The sequence below is a fragment of the Amblyomma americanum genome, chromosome 2, assembly GCF_052857255.1.
Source record: "Amblyomma americanum isolate KBUSLIRL-KWMA chromosome 2, ASM5285725v1, whole genome shotgun sequence".
NCBI classification, from domain to species: domain Eukaryota; kingdom Metazoa; phylum Arthropoda; class Arachnida; order Ixodida; family Ixodidae; genus Amblyomma; species Amblyomma americanum.
Window position 1 is genome coordinate 215555987 of NC_135498.1, and position 19940 is coordinate 215575926.

Sequence of the window (19940 nt, forward strand, 5' to 3'; positions counted from 1 at the left end):
AAGTAATGCAAAGGCAAGATAACCGACGGTCGTTAAGGGTAACAGACTGGATTCCAAGAGAAGGCAGGTGTAGCAGGGGTGGCAGAAAGTTAGGAGGGCGGATGAGATTAAAAAGTTCACAAGGATGATGTGGCTGCAGCTGGCACAGCACAGAATTAATTGGAGAGATATGGGAGCAGCCTTTGCCCTGCATTGGGCGTATTCAGGCTGATGACAACAACGTGTATACAGCTAAACGTTGGTGTAACAGTTTCAGAGGTGGCCGTTGCTTCATTATGGCTGTCGACAACCCCGGCCGCACCTTTCGCACATCACTGGGTTTCCTATCGATCGAGAACAATATAAGTGGTCTGAAGTGTGCCACTGATCTGTGTTGAGGGAGCCTTCAACATGCACACTGACTGCCCCGACACGGCTGTATATTGGCACACCAACCGAGTCTGCCAGCCGAGGCAACATGCGAAATTTTTTTTTAAAGCCAGTTTTACATGCTCTGAATTTTGCATGCTGACGCTGTGATTTCTGTCGGTCTGCAACAAGAGAGAGAGAGCGTAGATCTAGCCGAGGCAGCTTGTGACGGGTTTCCATCTGGATGGAATGCAATCACAGCGTCGATGTGCTCGATATGTACTCGCTCAGCAACAGACCAATGCGGAGCGCCGTTGCATTGTGTGTCGTGCGGTCACATGGAATTTCTGCGGCGGAAGGAAAACTATTTGTTCTAATGAAAACAAATGACATATTGCCTTTCATCCAAAAGTAAGCTGATTATAACAACATCAACACATTCCGTGTTGCGCCACTGCAGCAGCTGCCTATGCAAACATCAAGCAACACTGTGTGTCATTCCAACCCAGTTCACTGAGTACACATTGCATGTGAATGCACAGACCGAAAACTGCACTGCGGCATCAACGACTTGTCAAATATTTTCGTTCCAGTCGCAGCCTGTGAAACATGACAAAAGAGCCCTTCATGGCAGATTCAGAATGTAGACCATCAACATGCGGCCATGTGATGTGATCGTTGAGGTAGACCAGATTTCCCCCAAGTCTGTAGGTCTCAGACTTCACTGCAGATCTTAGGAATTAGCAAAAGACATGCAGCAGCATGGCTGAGCACAAGAACTAAGCAATTTTTGTTATCCACAGTGCCTCAAAAACGAGTCTTGGAGAAATAATGCTAGATAGGACAGCGCTGAAGCCGATACCAACCATGGTGAAAGAGGACATGCGATGGCGATTCCGTAGTAAATATCCATTTCGGTTTGCTTCCCCGCACGATGCATAAGCACACTGACTACATGACCTCACCGCATGACACCGGTGTTCTGTGGACAATGAGTATGCCAGACGGGAGGCTTGGTGACTTGATAAGGGTTCCTTCAATTGCTTCGATTCCAGCTTCTTTCTTGTTCCTTTCATATTGCAATTGATGGCTTTAATAGTTCCTTCTGTTGCCGAAGAGTCAGACAGCGTGCTTTAAGTTTCTTTGCTACCTGACTCTTCTTTGCACCCCATGCAAACGCAGTGATAACAGTTTTCTTGGGGTCAGTGGAGCTGCCTTGCTCATTCGTTTTTAACCGCTGTCACTAATCTTGGCCTTATGAAACCAGAGGCATGTCGGCACCATCAGGTACACCGAACATCCACGCAGGCAAGCCACACCGCCAAAACCAAAACTAAACACCACCTGTGATGCAGAGATGGCCCACAGCTTGCAGCAAGGAGGTACCTAAATTAAGCTGAGTTCTGGAAAAGACTGGCACACCAGTGTCAAAACTTGGTCACGTCGAGGCAGGTAAAGTTTTGCGCACGTTTTGTGTGGAGCTCGACATGATGATCCATGTCGTCCTTCTACTTGTCCGCTGTATTTTTCCACTGGTTCATCAAATATCATGACGAAGCAAGGAAGGCAGCGGCCATGTTTATTCAACCATTGTGCTTCTCTTGCCTTCACCTGGCAAGAACAGCCAAGTGCATGGCATCAGTGTGCGTTGCGAGCTGGGCTCGAGCACCCGTTTTTGTCGTTGATGTTGTGATGCCACGGTTTTGCTGCTGTAGGGTTATGCACGGTAACATCAGTATGCCACATCGAATTGAAACTGGCATGCTGGGCACCGTGACAATTAAAATGATATACTCAATGCGAAATTGCCAGTGGGGTTAATTTCCTGGTTGGTTAAGCAGAATGCAGTCTGATGGCATGGCTTCGAGGTGCACAGCAGTGTCACTCCTCAAGTATATATGATAGATGGTCAACAAGAGATCCTCAGCTAGTGGTCAGCCAAGAGAACAAAGACACATGAGAAAAGCTCTCGTGCACTTTTTATATGTCTCGAAAGCACAATGCCTGTGCATTGTGAGACAGCGTCTGCTGGGCAGAAGCCAGTTTGCATGCCTTTTGCCTCCACCAAGCCATGAGGATATGGTAGAAAACAATTGTGATGGCAGTGGTCTGGAAGGCCCCGGTCATAATTGTCCCAGGGGTGCCTGTATATAATGAGACTGACCAGCTGCAGCCATCAGCTTGAGGCCCAGCCGACCAGTGCGTGCTGGGAGACTGTGCAAAGGAAACACGGACAGCATAAGAGCAGCTAGGCAGGCCGCAGTACAAAAAAATGCACACACAAAAGCACTGCATTTCAAATTACTATTTCACGAACAAACACACATAAGTATAGATGCAAAAATCAATAAAAAAAAGACAGGACGAAGGACCAACACATGTAGCACACAAAAAAGCACATATGTAGATATTGTTTAGAAATTCGCGCTGAAGAACATTAGCACAAGCAACCCCTATAAGCAGGAGCACTTTCTCTTTCAGTCAGCATGATCAATGCATGGCCAGTACACCCACACCCCCTTTTTGCAAAGTGACCAACTCCCTGGTAAGCTTATCCTGATGCCTAAACACAACACCTGTTTCCTTAAACCTTGCTGGGAAATGCCGGGTGCTGCAGTGCAAGGCCATGAACGACCACAGTAGCACTTTTTAAAGGATGATTGGTGATCGCAGATCCAAAGATTAATACACCTCCCCATATGCCCTTACCGCAGGAAAGTAGTATGCTGCAGACCACCTCCTCTTTTCCACGGTATAACCTTCATGGCATCCTTGGTGCTACAACCATTTCCTTTGCCCCCATCTTTGGTGAACATAATCTGTGAGCAGAAGGACAGCTGCCCCTTAGCTTCCTGGGAGCAGAACGCAGGTCTTCTTTACCACAACGCCTGCCCAGGTTTTTTTAGCCCATGTGAAAAACTGTGTAGATGGGTACCACTGTGCGGCCAGCAACTAGACCCATTTGTTCAGGCTCACACACACCTGCACAATATGAGGATCACCAAATGGCCAGCTATTTTAAGGTTAAGAATCTGGTCTGAAAGGCTTGCTCCAATTGCTCTGACAACGCTAATTGCAAGCATGACACTGCAGTAACACGCCTGATATCTTAGAGTGGCCAAACTTATAGTTCAATAGCTTCTTGTCCGACCTTGGACAATTCAACAAGCAAATATGACTGGCCTTAAAATGTAGATGTAAATCCACAAACTGTAGTCTTGTCTTTCTGTAGCGCTTCAAAGGTTAACTTCAGGTCATGACCGCCTTCTCTGAATACTTTTAAGGATTCTACCAGGATTCTACCAGGGTTCTGCACTAACAGAAACCAAATTGTCGTTCATGTGTCTAAATATTTTCTCAGCTATTCCTTCTGGATTATGAAGTAGCATATAGTCAATTGAACTAAGGGAACTACAGCAGAATAGTTACAGGACAAACTCGGTTGGGACGAATTCGTGGATAAGATGAACAATGTGAGTGCATTTGGTTGGTTTCCCAAAGCATTCAATGTAAAAAAAAACCTGCTAAAGACGAACTTTTGGAGTGACCACAAAACACGACGACCTCATGCAATGGTACTCACGAGGCATCCATGCGGCTGTGTTGAGGAAAGAGAAACTACAAAATGCTTCTACACACAAAAAAAGCAAATCCCGACAAGATAGCTTCTGTGCACTTTCACGCAAATGTGCAGGGAAGCTGACTTTTGTAGGAGTGCACTTTTTTGCCGGTGCGGAAAGAGCAGGGAACCTTCGTGCTGGCCTGCCAGATCTCTGTACTGCACGCATGTTAGGTGTGTGCCAAGTGTTGCCCCTAGCGGAATAAAAGGCAAATATGCAAGGAGGAGTGCACCCGCTCTTGACTGGGGCTTAAAATTTGGGCTCCGAATTTTCAAATGACATGATGCCACGGTGCGCATTATAGCAGTGCATAAATTCCAGATGGCGGCGCCGCGTCAGCATTACTGGTGAACCGGCTCATGGAGATGGTAACAGCCGTGCTGTGGAAGCTAAACTGGGCACTAGGGGAAAACAACAATCAGAAGAAAAAAAAAAACGAATATTGGCTGCTAGGCAAGAGTGAGAGAACGAAATAAGCAACAAAAAATAAACTTCCTAGGATGATGCCATTTTCAAGCAGGACAAGGTGAGGTTGTTTCATGCTCTCTCTTCATGCACAGTGCAATTAATGCTCTATTTGCAACTGTTCTCTTGCGGAGAGGTCATTTTATTCACTGTTTCCATGCAGCTTATATTTCAGCACACCTAGCACGCCAAGCATTTGAGGGGAGGGAAGAGCGGCATTTTTGTTAAAATGAATGTCTGATAAGACGAGCACATTTTCATGATCTTAAAGGGAGTCTACTGCATCACTGGAGCCACCTGCAAACACCCAAACTTTTTTTCCAATAAAAGCTTTCCCTCCTCTCTCTCTCTCCACAAACACTTCAATATTCCGAATAACAAACACTGATCGAAGGACAACAGTTAGAGAACGCTTTCCACCGATGGTACCCTATACCAGCTAGTCAATCAAGACTGTTTCATCAATGTTTCCCGTTATGCAGTCTTTACACACATCAAGCTGCAGAGAATAAAAAAGATCTTCTGCATCAACACTTAATGGCCCAGGGTATCCACTGCCCTTTGGTTTCAGGTAATCAACCACAGATACTAAATTGGTAACCGAAAAGGGGGTACCCACCCAACATTACCGAGGCCAAGTACTTTCTACCACATCCTGACACAACCTGTTACCAGATTTCCTTTTCTGACATTACTGCCTGGAAAAGCAGCTCCGGCTTACGAGTCTTGACTCCTTGCTCTTTTTGCAGCAGAAGACAGTTTCAACAACTCCTGCGCTTTGCTTCAGTCTTTACACAGAGGCTAAACCAGACCAGTTCCTAACGTACCTGTGCTGCCAGGTGCTGCACTGGTCCCATCGAGTGACAGCTTCACGTAGAAAGTGGCCAGGGGCCTCCGCCGGCTACCATCACTTGCCGCCTTCTCTGAGGAGGGTGCCTCCTGCACTGACCACCAGCACCCATCATCCACATGACAACTGTGCTCAACTGCAAGCCTTGCTATAGCCAAGCCAAGTCAAGGGGCTTCAACTAGGCTTGTGCGAGAATACCATGATTCTGAAAATATTCAGTCAAATAGTGAAGTATTCGATATGATCTAAATGTTTCATATTCGAAATCTCTAAGCACCTGTCTCAAGTGCATCAAGTTTCTGAAATGCTTGCTTGGTGCAGTTTCATTTTTGAGTACCCTAAATTCACAAGTATAAGCAGACTCCGTAAGCCGATTCCCCCCCCCCCCTTCCCAATTGCAGCCCTTGCTGGCCAGGAAAAACAAAAATTGGATCCTCCAAATATGAACTGATGCACCCTGCATATCTGGCTAGTGTATGCCTCCTCTTTGATAAGCGGTTGTTTGCAACTACACACTTGCCCACTGCCCCTTTGTTGACTTCTTGCACACTACTCCTAGTGCACCAGGGCAATGCGTTTTCCTGGAGGATGGCACCGTGCCTTCCACTCGTGCGCAGCCAGCTGGCCAAGCAGCGAACTGAACTCATCCTGTGGTTCCCGGCACAACACACACTCCGGAAGTTAGTAGAAATCATCACGATGATGGTGCTGACTTTCGTGCTACCTACTGCTGGTCCAGGAAAGAGATTGCCAAAGCAAGCAAGCATGGCGTGCAGAAACAATTTTTGTTAGTGGAAATGATTTGTATATGAACTGATGATTTTTTTTTTTAAGCACAAAGCTCCATGCATCAGGGCAGGAATAGACACCGGCACGAGGCACATAACATCCAAGGCTTGGCCAAATGTAGCTTAAACTCTGCAAATAGGTTGGCTCCACATCAACAATATGCCATCATGCTTTTGCTGCAATGCTTTCATGAGGCAGGCCATACCAGCAAGCAGTCTTGTGTTAGTGAACCATTTCCTCAAAGTGTTTCTATAAAACAAACATTAAACTGTTTCTTGCTAACAATTCCTGGTTAGTTCCAGCAAGGAATCACACCTCTAACCCACTAATGCAGATTTGAGGTGCAGCAGTCAGTGCACTGTCCCGTTAACCCACATACGCCTAGTATCCTACATGTAGGACACTACTTTTTTTGCACAGTAACTAAAACTATTTATTGTGTAAAAGCTTGAGGCCACTAGTGTAGGTTCAAGAGGGTGTAAACTTTCCCTGCACAAGTGTTGTGGTATATGCGTTCATTTCTGTGCACTGTGCGCATTCAAAAAAGATCGGCCAGCCTTCCCTGGATACTATTTACAGATTCGACACGGTTGACCACACGTTGGCAACAAAGCCAATAAATGTTGCGCACTGTCACAAGAAAACCAGTGTGTGATAGAAAATGTGATAATGAAATTGATGTGAAATGTCTGAAGCTTTGCCGTACATAACAAGTAGCAAAAAGATGACTCGAAAGTTGCTGTTGAAAAATATTTTCACCCATAAAAAGATTATTCTGAAGTGAAATAAACAATTTTATTCAGAAAATATTTCAGTCTTGCCAAATTTCTGAAGTTTCGGCACACATGGGTTGAAGGCGCCAGAAGAGTCACCTCTGACCTGATGAGCGGCCCAGACACACTGCCAATACATTTGCTACCTCATTTAATTGTCGTATGGTTCTATAAATTCATGCTGTTGCACCACAGTCGCTGCCTGGAACTTCAACCATGATTATTCGTGAACAGCACAATGCTCAGGTCAACGCACTCCTCCTCGTCTTCACTGACAGATGCAAAGCCCTGTTGAGCCAACACTGGCAGGTTAATGGAATACCAACCACAACTGCATTTGAGCATGTTTCTGCCAGCATCCGTTTTTCTTGCTTCAATAACACTCAATGCGTGCACAGCAAAGCTGGGCAAACTTGAGAAGAGCAGAAAATGCAATGGGTATGCCATGCATTCTCACAACCTCTACTGCATGTTGGTGGCCTTGTACATATTATATGGAAATACTTGATCACCATCATCATCAGCCTGACTGCGCCCAGTGCCCCATGCCTTCCCATATATTTGGTCCTGGCTTTTTGAACCAGGGCTTCAGTGCCTGATGTGAGAACTACACAGGACAACTGTTCAACTTGCCCATTAAAACATACGGGTGAGGTACGGTGGCACCCCTTCATGAGAGCTGACTGAAGGCTGTTTCAACCATTTCCAAGTGAGAGAGCACTTCCTTCTGTGCCTGTGGTGAATAGTGTCAGCAGACATGGCCGCCTTCAATTAGCTGGCGCTTCTCTGTGCTTTCCTTTTTTTTTTTGTGCATTTGTATGCCAATGCGCTTTTACTATTTCTTCACCGACTAGCTTCCAAAGCTATCAGACTGATGGCCATGGGAAGGAAGCAGGCCCATATTACCAAGCCTGTTGAAACGAATACCTATCGTTGTTAATTCAGCCATCCCAAGATCATATGCTACGAGAAATTGTGGGATGGATGTTGGATACCTTTCTGACAGATAGCAGCAGGGGTTCCACTCTTTTCGAATGCTCTTGCTTCATTCCTTGATATTTTATTTTGCTCCTCTCTGGCGTACCAGACAGCCTTTGCAAAGTGCAAATGTGGGAGGCCTTTCTAACGAAAACTAGCAGATACTCTAACAGTTATGACAACATTAACCGCAGCACTGAAAATGACTTTTCATGACATTCTTCAAATTACGTAAGCGACAGCTGCAACGAGAATGACAGCGGTGATGTAGAGGCACCAAAAATCAGCTTGTCACAAGCACTAGTGCAACACAGCATTGACCAAATTTGAGGATATTGCTTTCAGAGAGTAAATAAACATCTTTTGTCCCTCACCATCAACAGCTTCTTTCCTATACGCCTATTAGAGCAAGACAAGCATTCACCGAGCACCCACGCTGAGGGCAGGAAATTAAATGAGTACGAAAGCCCAACAGGACTGAAAGGAGTTCCAAGTAAACAAGCTAAACCACATGTGTTGCCCCAAGCCACTTTTGACGCCCCACCTTCCTTCCTATCAAGGCGAGTGCAGCATGTGCAGTGTGGTGCCCAGCATGTACCACGACAGAGCACCCACCTTGGGGAGGCCAGTCGTGCAGTGTGAGGAGATCTCCACCCGTATGTCCCCACCACGCTCCTCGGGGTTGCCCTGAAGATGTAACAAGCAATGATTCACTTTCGTTTTCCTCCAAACCATTTTATTAAAACTTCTCTTAAGCGAAATGGTGCATATTGATCTTGTAAAAAAATGTAGCACAAACAGACAAAGGCCACGAGAAATCACCCATGTCTGTGTCAACTTTCTCGTGGTCTATGTCTGTTTGTGCTAGAACTTTTTACAAAAAAACATTTCAGCAGCTGCTGCTACGACAACAGCTTGCACTGGCTCACCATCACTGCTGGCTGCCAGAATCACGGTTCTGCTAATCTCAAAACCTAAATAGCATGTATGTGCACTTCTGCTCATGCTCAAAGCTTGCCATAAAGCTCGCACCATAGTGGTGCAGTTTGCAGTTCTGGCCATGGTGCTACATTTCAGCTGGGCACGCCTTCATGCAGAGAAATCAAAGCTTTCCACTGAACACAGCACACTAAGCGAGAGACAAGGAACAGTTTGCGACCAGTCCTTCACTCCAAGGCCACAACTTATAGCAACACAAACCAGCAAACACAAAAAGCTGCACAATCATACACTATGCTTGGCGCATGCACCCCCGGTTGGTCACTGGCTTGCAGGAAACACAGTCAAACCCACTTATAACAATATTGAAGTGCCATGGAAATACAACTGTTATAACCGATAATTGTTATAAATGGGTTGAGTCAAAAAAAGAAAACATGACAAATTTTACAGCATTTAATGACAGGAAAGACCACCCGGAGAGGCTCGTTAATGCCTGCAAAAGCTTATTAATTCGAACTTCATGGGACCACAAAAAATGTTCAAATCAATGAATGATCGCAAAAACTAAGAACCACTTGCATCATGGTCTATTTATTTGATGAAAGATAGGAAAATGGTTGCTTGCTTTTGAGATTAGAATGGCACGACAATGGCTATTTCTCCCTTTAGTAAAAGAAGCTTTTGGGCAAGTTCGTTGCTTAGCTTCGCCACAACTGCAGCGCAAAAAAAAAAAACGACAATCACAAGAGAAGAAAACACTTAAGACAAGGACAAACACTGCACTCACAACTGATTTATTTTACCAATGCATGGGAAATATAATGCTTCGCTGCACATGCGCACAGAATACAGAAGGAAGCAAAAAAAGGAAAGACACGTGCCAACGACAACTTTGTGAGGTGCACACCAAATCATCGATTTTTGAGTGTGATGTGTCGATAGTGGAGCGCTGCGCGTGCCAGCTCAGCGCTGCACGTGTGCGCATGCGAATAGTTTGGGCGAGGCGACGACGACGAAGAGCGTGGCGAGCACGAGGAGCGGGAAGCTGACATGTCAGAAAACTGAGGCGCTTGAATGACCCGATCTCCGCTGCGCTGTCTCCAAAGGGAGACAGCGCAGCGGAGATCGGGTCATTCAAGCGTGGAGATTGCAGCCGTCGGACATTGGGTCCGTGCTGGCCTTGGATCACTGACACAAGCCTCCTGCCTTCCTTTCAAGTTTGGAGGTGGCGGCCGATGGATTTAGGGTCCGTGCTGCCGAGAGGCTCCCTTGGATAGCCTGCATTAAGCCTACGGCGCTTCGGGACACTGCCGATGGGACCCGGCTATGCTATTCCTGCTGCTGCTGCCAAGTTCTTGGGGCGGCTGACTGGAGTCCATCGGAGTCTTCCCGAGTTCCTCCCCGCTCCTACTACCACCTGGCTCCCTTCCCCCGCTTCCTTCGACGAAGCATCCCACTACAACCACTCGCGTTCGCCCTGTCTGCAAGGGATCCCCACTTCACCTGGGACCTCAGTACCTGGTGAACTCTTTCCTTTATTCTGCAGTGTTCTACGCGAGTTGAGTGTGTTTTTCTTGTTTTCGTTTTGTATTGGCTCTTTTCCTTTAAATTATGAATACGGCTTCATTTTGTTTTGTCTGGTCTGCTTGTTGTCTTGTTCGAACCTGGACGTGAGTAGGGGACTTGTTACGAATTTGCGACAAACTTACACTTTTACATCATGTGACACATCTTATCTTTTGGCGTTTGTCCGTGTCTTAAGTGTTTTCTTCCCTTGAGTTGTTTTTTTGCGCTCCGGTTATGTTCAAGGTTAGTTTTCACATTCTCATAAATGCTTTATTGCATGCACACTGTCGGGAGATTCAAAACAGAGCTGCTGAGAAGTGGTAAGGGTCTACCCGGCAACCCTCATGGTGTGACGCGGTAGCACTAGAGCTCCACCGCTACTGTGTCCCACCCCTCATAAGCGGCAGCATCGCATGTAAGGAGGCTTCACTGCACAAACAGCGAATGGCAAGTCATGAGCACGCAGTTTCTACGCACTGGAAGTACCGAAGAGAAAGAACCACACAGACGAAACCACTCGCGCCAATCAGTGCCCGAAATGATGCGCAGCTGGGCGCAGTTATCTAGTTGATACGAGTTTACGCGAAGCTCAGCAAAATGAAACCGAAACTCTGCAGTCTAACTGATTTCGTGATGGGGTCGCACGTTTGTCGTCATGCCTGCCGCTGCACGCACATTTGAGGTGCATGGATGACTTCGCAGCATGGAACTCAGGTTTGAGCAGGGCTATTTGGACGATTGCTTGCGCCACACCCGTCATATAGTACGCAGCCTCCCTTTAGGAACCCATTCGAACTAACTGGCGCGAGACCCGTAGTATCTGAATTAGTGAGTGTACAATGTCAGACTTGAATTGGCATTGCCCATGACGGTGCTGGCAGCTCAAATTATCAGGATTTCCGAATTAATGTAGGTCGAATTAATTATCTTTTACTATATACCACAACTTGCATAGGTTCCTCTTAATTGCTGTCCACACCAGTGACAGCTAGCTGCCATGATCGCCTCGTCGGTGAGGTCTTCATTTGTCATGATTGCATTGTCAGCATGCAAGAATTCTTCGGCTCTAAATGCCGCAATCCTCAGCGTTCACCGATGACCAAAGCACAACCATTACGTACTGCACCGGCAGGAGCTTCTGAGCTCACTGGCATCAAGCCCTTTATTTTTGGTTTTTGAGGAAAGGAAATGGTGCAAATTGTCTGGGTGGACACCGGAACCGCACCATTAGGGAAGGGAGGAAGGCGGGAATGAAAGAGAAAAAGAGGTACCGTAGTGGAGGACAATAGAATAATTTTGACCACCTGGGGCTCTTTTAACATGCACTGGCATTAGGCAGCACACGGGCACCTTTGCACATTGCCTCTATGGAAAGGTGGCTACTGCGGCCGTGTTTGAACCTGGGGACTCCACGACTCAGTAGCCGTGCGCCCTAGCCACTGAGCCACTGCGGTGGGTGATGCCCCGCTTTCTGGAAGCAATTCTTGATGGGAAATCCAAGAACTTTGCAGAACCAAGGAAACAGTGATAGCTGCCAAGAGAAAAACTACACTGGCAATGCGTGTGGTCGGTGCAACATAGCAGCTCGACTGACGCGGTAATGCCTGCCCTCAGGACAAGTGCAATCCGCAAAGCTGGGCACGTGGCAAAGTTAGCGAAGAACAGGGGAAGATGGGTCAATGCACGTGGTCTCACTGCCAGCCGTCGCGCAGAATGAAAAAAAAAAAAAGAAAGCGTTTTCAGCAAGCGACGCCCCCTTAGAAGCGCTAATAATGGACTGCTCCACCAAGGCTCCCTACTTGCTTCTCTGCCTGGGCACAGGGGAACGCATCCATTGTTTCTCCTCCCTGCGTCGCTGCACCAAGAAAGGATCCTCGGCGTGCCCGGTCTCCGAGTGCATTACACACATGGAGGAAAGAAAGAACTGTTGTCACAGATTCTTTCACTTCGCTGCTTTGCTGTGCTGGCTCGGTCCATCAATTGGCTCCACACGTGCGCGCTTTTGTGCAGTAACCGTGGTTTGGCTGGTGCGGTTGTAGTGTTTCCATGTTCTTTTTCTTTTAATGCTGGCTCTCACTGACTAGATATGATAGTTATAATCGACAATGTGCTAAGACAGCACTGCTAAAGTGGTTTATTTAACCATAAAACACGTGGTAAAGCTGATGGTGCCGTGACTGACCATTGTTATATCCAACACATTGTTATAACCGGTATTGTTATAAGTGGGTTTGACTGTACACGGTATGGTGACATTCTCAGTGACAACTTGCAGTGCCAGTGGCAGCCATCTCAAGCAAGGTCACCTCGCAGCTATTGCTATAAAGCTAAAATTGCTCACGAGCAACACGCATTGGTAGAAAGGAAACGAATAGCGTTCGCTGCATAAGCAACAAAACCAGTTTTTTTCTATCCCATGGAGACGAGCTCCTCCAATGCCTTCTAGCTTCACCACCATGTCTGTGACCCTAACCTTTTCATTTTTGCCCACTGGCATTATTGGTGTGTGTGTTCAATCTGCTCTGCATACTCAACTTGTTGAAATGTGAGTGTGATTGCGGGTGCTACACCTGTGGCCCTATCCAATCCTCCGAATTCAACGACACACTCTGCCCTGCAAAGGTGTCTGTATGGCATTGCCCTCCCCTAGTAGCCCATTCGCGGCTGAAGGTATGGGAGGTTTTCATTTATTTAAACAGGGTCACAACACTACACACCCACATACGACGAACACCAGCTTTTCTTCAAGATGTGGCTTTTAACACTGACACATTAAAAAAATACACCTGGCTTCATCTGAATGTTCCCTATCCCGAAAAATCGTATGTTGCATACTTTAATTGCATGAGTACCAAGAAATTATCATGCCACATTTCTAGAGAACATGCCTTTTTCGATGAATCAGAAAGCGATTCTTTATGTGGACATGGCAGATTAGAGCAGTACAGTAGTGGTCATAATCATACAGAGCAGAATTCATCTAATGCCTAACCTAGTGAAAATTAGGTGAGATAGACTACCTGTGCTGGTATACGTCAGTGGTGTGCTTGTGCCTAACACCTGCAGATTTCCCCTATGGAAGACAAGAGAAAAGTTCAAACATGAAGTGCGAGTGCTGTATTATTGTGGCTGCACCTGTATTTGTCTCCAGCAAGAGAATTCGGAAGAGTGATGTACAGATTTGAATCTTGCTGATGAGCAGTATTTGCCAGCAGGTGATTCGTTTGTCACTTTCCCATACGTATTCAGTGAAAGGAGAAATAGACAGAATTTCAAAATATTGGTACGTGGCGGCCAGCCAAAGAAAGAGACGCGATGACTGATGGAAATGAAGTGATTTAATGGCCGCTGGCCTAGCGTGAGCGCTCCTGCCCGTGCCACTGCACAGTTGGTCGTTGTCTTTGTTACAATATTACCTAGAGAAAAAGCTGGCGCCACCATCAATGCAAGTTTCTTAAAGGGCTCTTCACCCACTGTGGGAATGCCAGCAAGACAGCGTATCGTGCATGGCTTGGCCCTAAAACATAACTACAACTGCAGAAATACCAATTTTTGCAGACTATATGTTGCAAGGAAGCATTGCTTTACAATCGATATGTCTTGTAATAAAATAAGCTTACTGTACATTGCAGCAAATGAGCAGAAAAGGAGATAGGCGTAAACGAGCACAGATTTGCCCATGGAAAGAAAGGACTTTCTCTCTATGCCACCAAATATAGCTAATAGGAAAATAATTTTTTCCACGTGACAGACACACTATTCAGAGCTAATATTCCTTTAAAAAAATTGTTAACACTTAAAATAACACACTATAGAAGCTGTAATTTTCGCATTGTGAGAAACAGAAATATTCTACTCGTACAGTCTGCTATTGCAGGTGGGCGCCCTATGTCCGTACATAGGCTATGGTTTGTGCCATGAGAAACTTGCCCGATCCCCCCCTTTTCTACGAGAAACTAGTTTGCATGCACAAAGTGTCGGCTGTCATCATATCCTGGCTCTGCACTGAGACTTTGCTCAGAAAAACATGAATTAGGAAGCGCAAACCTCTCCTCCCACACGCAAGTGTCGGCCGTGTACATGCTGACAAGTGCAACGTGCGGGCATTTGCGAGAATTCATTCATGAAGTGGAAGTCACTCCTACTGCATGCAATGCACGGCCACTGCCAGCCCTTGTAATGAAGCAAGCGCAATCCTCGGCGAGTGCGGTTAGCGCAAGTTGTACTTGTCGAAGGGCTTCCCGCTTTTAAAAGATGAGTGTCTCCTACGAGAACGTGCAGAGTGGTCACAGCAGCACACGGCTGAGTTCTCAGTTCACAAAAAGCTTTATTCCCTTCTTTCACCTTTTAATGCATAGGTAGTGCAGGCTTCTGCTGGAAAATGCCAGCTTGCTGCGTAAACGGCTCCAAGCGATGGGGCAAATGGGCTGGAGGCCTAGCTTGCACCAGACACTGTGCTTAGCTCACTTCGAGCGCCTTCGGGTGCTTTGCATCTCAAATGAACTGTGTGCATATAGCTGGATAACTACACCACCGCAAAGCGCACAAAACATCAGTGAAAGCTACAGTGGTGAAAGCAAAACTGAAAAACCAAAAAAATCCAATCCGCAGCACGGTCAACAAGCCCCCAGATGTCAATCCAAAACCGCTGTTTTCCCAGCATGCCGCAGGTGTCCACGGTGGATGAAGTGCAGAGCCGCCAGCTTTCCCTCTAGTGAACAGCAAGAAACTCAATGCTTCAACACTTTCAAGCGCCATTTTAGCTCTCCATTAAAACAATTTTTTTTCACCTAACTAGTATATTCAGACCAGAGTAAAGGCAATTTGTTAGATTTCCAGCGCAAAATACCAACAGTAAATTTTTTATAGAGGTCAACAAAATTGCATACAAAGTGGTTAGAAAGAGAAACATCGAAATGCCATGATTCTTCAGGTAAACACCTCAGGGACCGTGGAATCACTGTGTGTTTTCAAGATGCGCACTGATGCCAAAATTGAGCAAAAGTAACTAATTTTGTTACTGATGGCAAAGTATGTGCGCACAAAATTGGCGGATGACGTGCAAGGCTGCTCACTGTTTTGCAAAGTACTATTTACTGCATTCACTATATGGCATAAAAAAAAACCAACCTTCTGCAACATGAGCGATGCCCAATTCATCGAAAACAAAGAGATCCCTGCTAGGGAAGCCCATTCTGATAAAAAAGCTCAGAGTTATATGTATACGCAATTGTCTAAAAGGCAGCTTGAAGGGTTAACAACCAGCTGTGTGAAGATTAGATGTTGCAATGAAAAATTGTGCATGAGTGTTATCAAGTGTACAGATAGCATTTTTTTGCATATATTTCATATTGGAAGATTAATAGCTTTAGCACAAAACAACTAAGAAAGGATGAGGACAAAACACAAGACAGGAAAGAGCACTTAACTAATTGTTAATGGCAGAAGAAACAGTAATTTTATACATTGATTCCATGCACACAAACTGCACATGCCAAAGACTGCGTACAAGCGCAATGCCAGGGAGGCTGTTGATAACACCCTCGTCAGATAAGACGAGTACAGCTTCACCGAAGGGCTACTGACACAATCAGACCCCTTCTTCCGGATGTGGAATGCCTCAATCAACACCCGCGTTAACTAGTCATTGCCTCTTCCGATTACCAGTGTGTGTTTTAGTAACGGAACGCATGTCCCCGGCTGATCACAAAACCTACAATGAACAACCAAGTTCGTTCCAGTCCCCTCCTCAAGGCATCTTTCATGTTCCCATAAGCGCTTATTTAAACAACGTCCAGATTGCCCTACCTCGTCCTTGTCCTCATCCTTTCTTAGTTGTTTTGCGCTAAAAGTACTCCTTTTCCACGATGAACCAACTCACCCAACAGAACGTGTTATTGAACTTCACATCCCATACTGCTGATTGTATATCCACTGCACATCGGATTCAAGGCTGTCCCTAGCAGCCCCTAGCTTCGTAGCCGTGTTCTTTACAATGAGCACATGCTGCTTGTTTGATGCACATTTGGCGCAAGCACTCTGGGCCAACGACAGCAGTACAAGATAAAAGGTGGCGCAACTGTGAGAACCATGTCAGGCCAATGTTTTCCTTAAAAAAGCCGCCACCCAGGAAATGCTCAAAACAACCTGAGCTCCTCTTTGTTGGGCCAAACAGAGCTGTGGCTGGCCACACAAGCCAGCATGACAGTCATGCCCAGGCCAGTAACCAGATGGAACTACTTCTCCAACAAAAGGCACCCTTGAAAATATGCTGCATAAAGGGTAGGGACAAATCCTTACGTCCACCCACCCACACTCAACACTGCTTGCCTTATGTATCACCCGCTTGAGGTTTCTGAGCACATGCCTTCACCGCCTCTTCTTTATAACCCGTCTCATGCATAGCATGCAACATTGCCAACACTACAGCACCTCTGGCAAGCATCTCTGGCTCTGAAAAAGTACCATGACTGGCAGCGTCCTGTACTTTGCTTTACCTCTCACCACTATTTCATCCTGCCAATCACTTTAGACCTCGATAACCACTGCGCCGGTCTAGACACCGGAAGTGCTTTGTCAGGCGGCACCCCTACAGAGTGGCACGGATTGTAACTTGGATGGGGGGCGCTGTTAGTCTTGCCCACGATGGTACTTATCGGTCACCTTTGTCACCTGTTACAGCGACGGCCGGCAATGCCATGTCCAGGTTATGTGGAATCAGCGCTGTTACATAAAGAAGTTCACGGAGGAAAGAGGACAGGGAGAGAGACAACAAGTGCAGCGCACCATGCTGACTGGTTCTCCCCACTGCTTGTATCTCTGACTATATATGCATCATGCCCGATTTCTACTCAACATGGACGTATGAGCAACGAAGCATGGCAGTGCGAGACAAGCGGTTGCATGCGGGTGCACAGCCATACGTCGCACATGCCTACCCCTCACACAACAACCCCCTTACTCAGAGTTAGTGAACACTCTGAATAAGCCTACCATCTCTCGCATTACCACTAGGGTAAACAGCTGATTTACGCTCCTTCATCCCATACAGAGCAACCACCAGTTCGAGCTCTGAGATACCACGAACTGCATTCAGCTGCAACACAAGTGGGATTTTATTCTGCGGAATGATGTCATTGGAAAGGTGTGGTCTGGCACACCGCCCCCATTACTCCTGCTCCCTGAACATTTGCAGTTGCAGCAACGTGATGCAGGCCAGAACAGAGGCCAGAACAAAGTGCAGTGCCCATATCTGTGTTTGCATGCCTGAGGCAAAGTGAAGCAGCATCCTGCCACACCACTTGAATCCAGCATGGACCGCTGCCAAGGTGCAAAAACTCTGCGGCATTCCTGACCACAGTTTTTCAAAGAAGAAAATGTAATAGCATTAAGTTTCTCTCCTATGGTGTCACAATGAGTGTTTAATGTTGTTCTTGTAATTTTCCCACCAAAACTCTGGTTGGAATCAGTTCCATTGACCTTATATGGTATGCATGAGTCACTACCTTCTGAATGTTCAAGTACCTTCCATTTCATTATCATACAAGATTATACGAGCCATGGAAAGAAAAACGATAGGTGTAACGTTAAGAGATCGGAAGCGGGCAGAGTGGGTGAGGGAACAAACACGGGTTAATGACATCCTAGTCGAAATCAAGAGAAAGAAATGGGCTTGGGCAGGGCATGTAATGCGAAGGCAAGATAACCGCTGGTCTTTAAGGGTAACGGAGTGGGTTCCAAGAGAAAGTAAGCGTAGCAGGGGGCGGTAGAAGGTTAGATGGGCGGATGAGATTAAGAAGTTTGCAGGCAAAGGGTGGATGCAGCTGGCAAAGGATAGGGTTAATTGGAGAGACATGGGAGAGGCCTTTGCCCTGCAGTGGGTGTAGTAAGGCTGATGATGATTATACTAGTTCACCCGTCAATCCCCACTAATCCACCTTAATTCATTTTCTGGGGCAGGTCTACTTTCAAAATTTTGGGGTCCTTTGGAATTTTTGGAGCCCTAAGATTTTCAAATTTGGCGGTCCCCTATGATTTTTCCACTAGTGGTCACATGGTGTTGATGACAACCTAAATGCTATATCAATAAAACATAATGAAATCAAACCTCAAAATCAGGCAAGCAGCCACAAGGAACCATTCATTTATTTCCATTTCCATGGCAGCTTTATAAGAGCCACTGGGTAAAAAGCTCTGTGCTCTCAACGTCTTGGGACAAGTGGTCAGCTGGCTGAGCACACCACAACCATGCATGCTTTAACGAGAGGTGCACCTCACCTGGAGTGGGTGGTCAATTACGTCGTATATGGGCTCGTACAGGTGCTCGTACGTGGTGGACGATGAACTGCTGTCATCCACCTGCAGCAGTGGTCACTCTTTATGTCCCCACCCTCCCTCTCAGACAGAGACAGGCATTTTCCCCAAGGCTCGGCCACAAACCCCAATGGCAACAAGGCAGTAAGCGTCGCTGATTGGTGTCAGTTGTAATAACAAAGAAAAGGCAGTGACCAATATACATGCAAAGGGGAGCTTAACACCATTAGCCCACCTATATTCAATCTCAGTAATACCTTGCAGCACTACCAAGGCTGCGATGAGTTCAGAAACGACGCTCTGACACTGCGGAATGTAGTGCGAGTATAAAATGGGCATATGGGATAACGAGCTTTAAAGTGCACATGCACCGAGCGCTATTTCAAATTGGGCCATAACGTACACTCGCGTTACATACCCTATTTCCTGACTTTAGTGCACACAACTCTCGCGTATGATAAAGCAGCTTTTCCATCATGGCAGGGTGCTTCAAAGCAGGACCTCTCTCTCTTAGGAGAGAATTCGTCACTGTTACTTGGTTTTTTCAGTATGTTCACTGGCCATAAATACAGCATCAGGCTTTCATATGTCTCATCTCACCTACAGCAAAATACATGAGCGATAAATTTGGTTTACTTTTTATTTTGAGCTCCAATTCTGCCCCTCCTAGGCCCACAGAGGAGCGGCAGTTTGTTGACAAAAATGGTTTCCGTTCTAAAATATGATGGCGCCACCAGGCTGAAGTTATCGTATCTCTTGTTGTACATGTGACAAACATCCCACATACACCTGCGTTAAGCATACATAAGCGTGCATAAATTGCTATCCTAAAACTGCATAGTGTTCCTTCAGTGTTCGATACAGGGGCAGCATCTATTTATATTCTTTTTCAACCACATCTTCAAATGCTGTGAGTAGGCGACAAGGTAGGTACGAAGGAACACGTTTAATGCATTCTACTGATTGGCTCAAGAGGTCTCTAGCCTCCATAGTGCTGCAAGAGACTTATGAGATGGAGCATAGGTGCACTTGACAGGTTTTATAAAGCCCAGCACACAATGTTGCTTTTTTTCCTACAGCTAACCACAAGCCACAGAGGACCTGATGTGCCAAGGCCAGAAACAAGAATTGAGCGACTGACCATCTCCCAGGTGATGTCCTCGTAGGGCTTCTCACCCGCTGCCAAGCTCCACTGCAGGTCACTGCAAAAAGGTGAGACAGAATGCAAGTATGCCTCCCTTCATGGCTCATTCGCAATACACACATGCTTTCCCTCTTTGGGGGAGATGCAGGTGT

The 19940-nt window shown here is 46.3% G+C and overlaps 1 protein-coding gene across 5 annotated transcripts in view; it reads right to left on the bottom strand.

Annotated features, from left to right (window-relative positions):
- The window catches only part of Exn (Ephexin), a 140938-nt gene that overhangs the window by 66809 nt on the left and 54189 nt on the right, over positions 1–19940 (bottom strand). For all 5 annotated transcript variants that reach the window (XM_077655704.1, XM_077655705.1, XM_077655702.1 and 2 more), the window contains 4 exons: positions 19786–19846; positions 18609–18689; positions 8439–8510; positions 5261–5372 (listed from right to left, as the gene is read on the bottom strand). In XM_077655704.1, coding sequence (XP_077511830.1) covers positions 5261–5372; positions 8439–8510; positions 18609–18689; positions 19786–19846 — 326 coding nt within the window. The remainder of the gene's footprint in view (positions 1–5260; positions 5373–8438; positions 8511–18608; positions 18690–19785; positions 19847–19940) is intronic.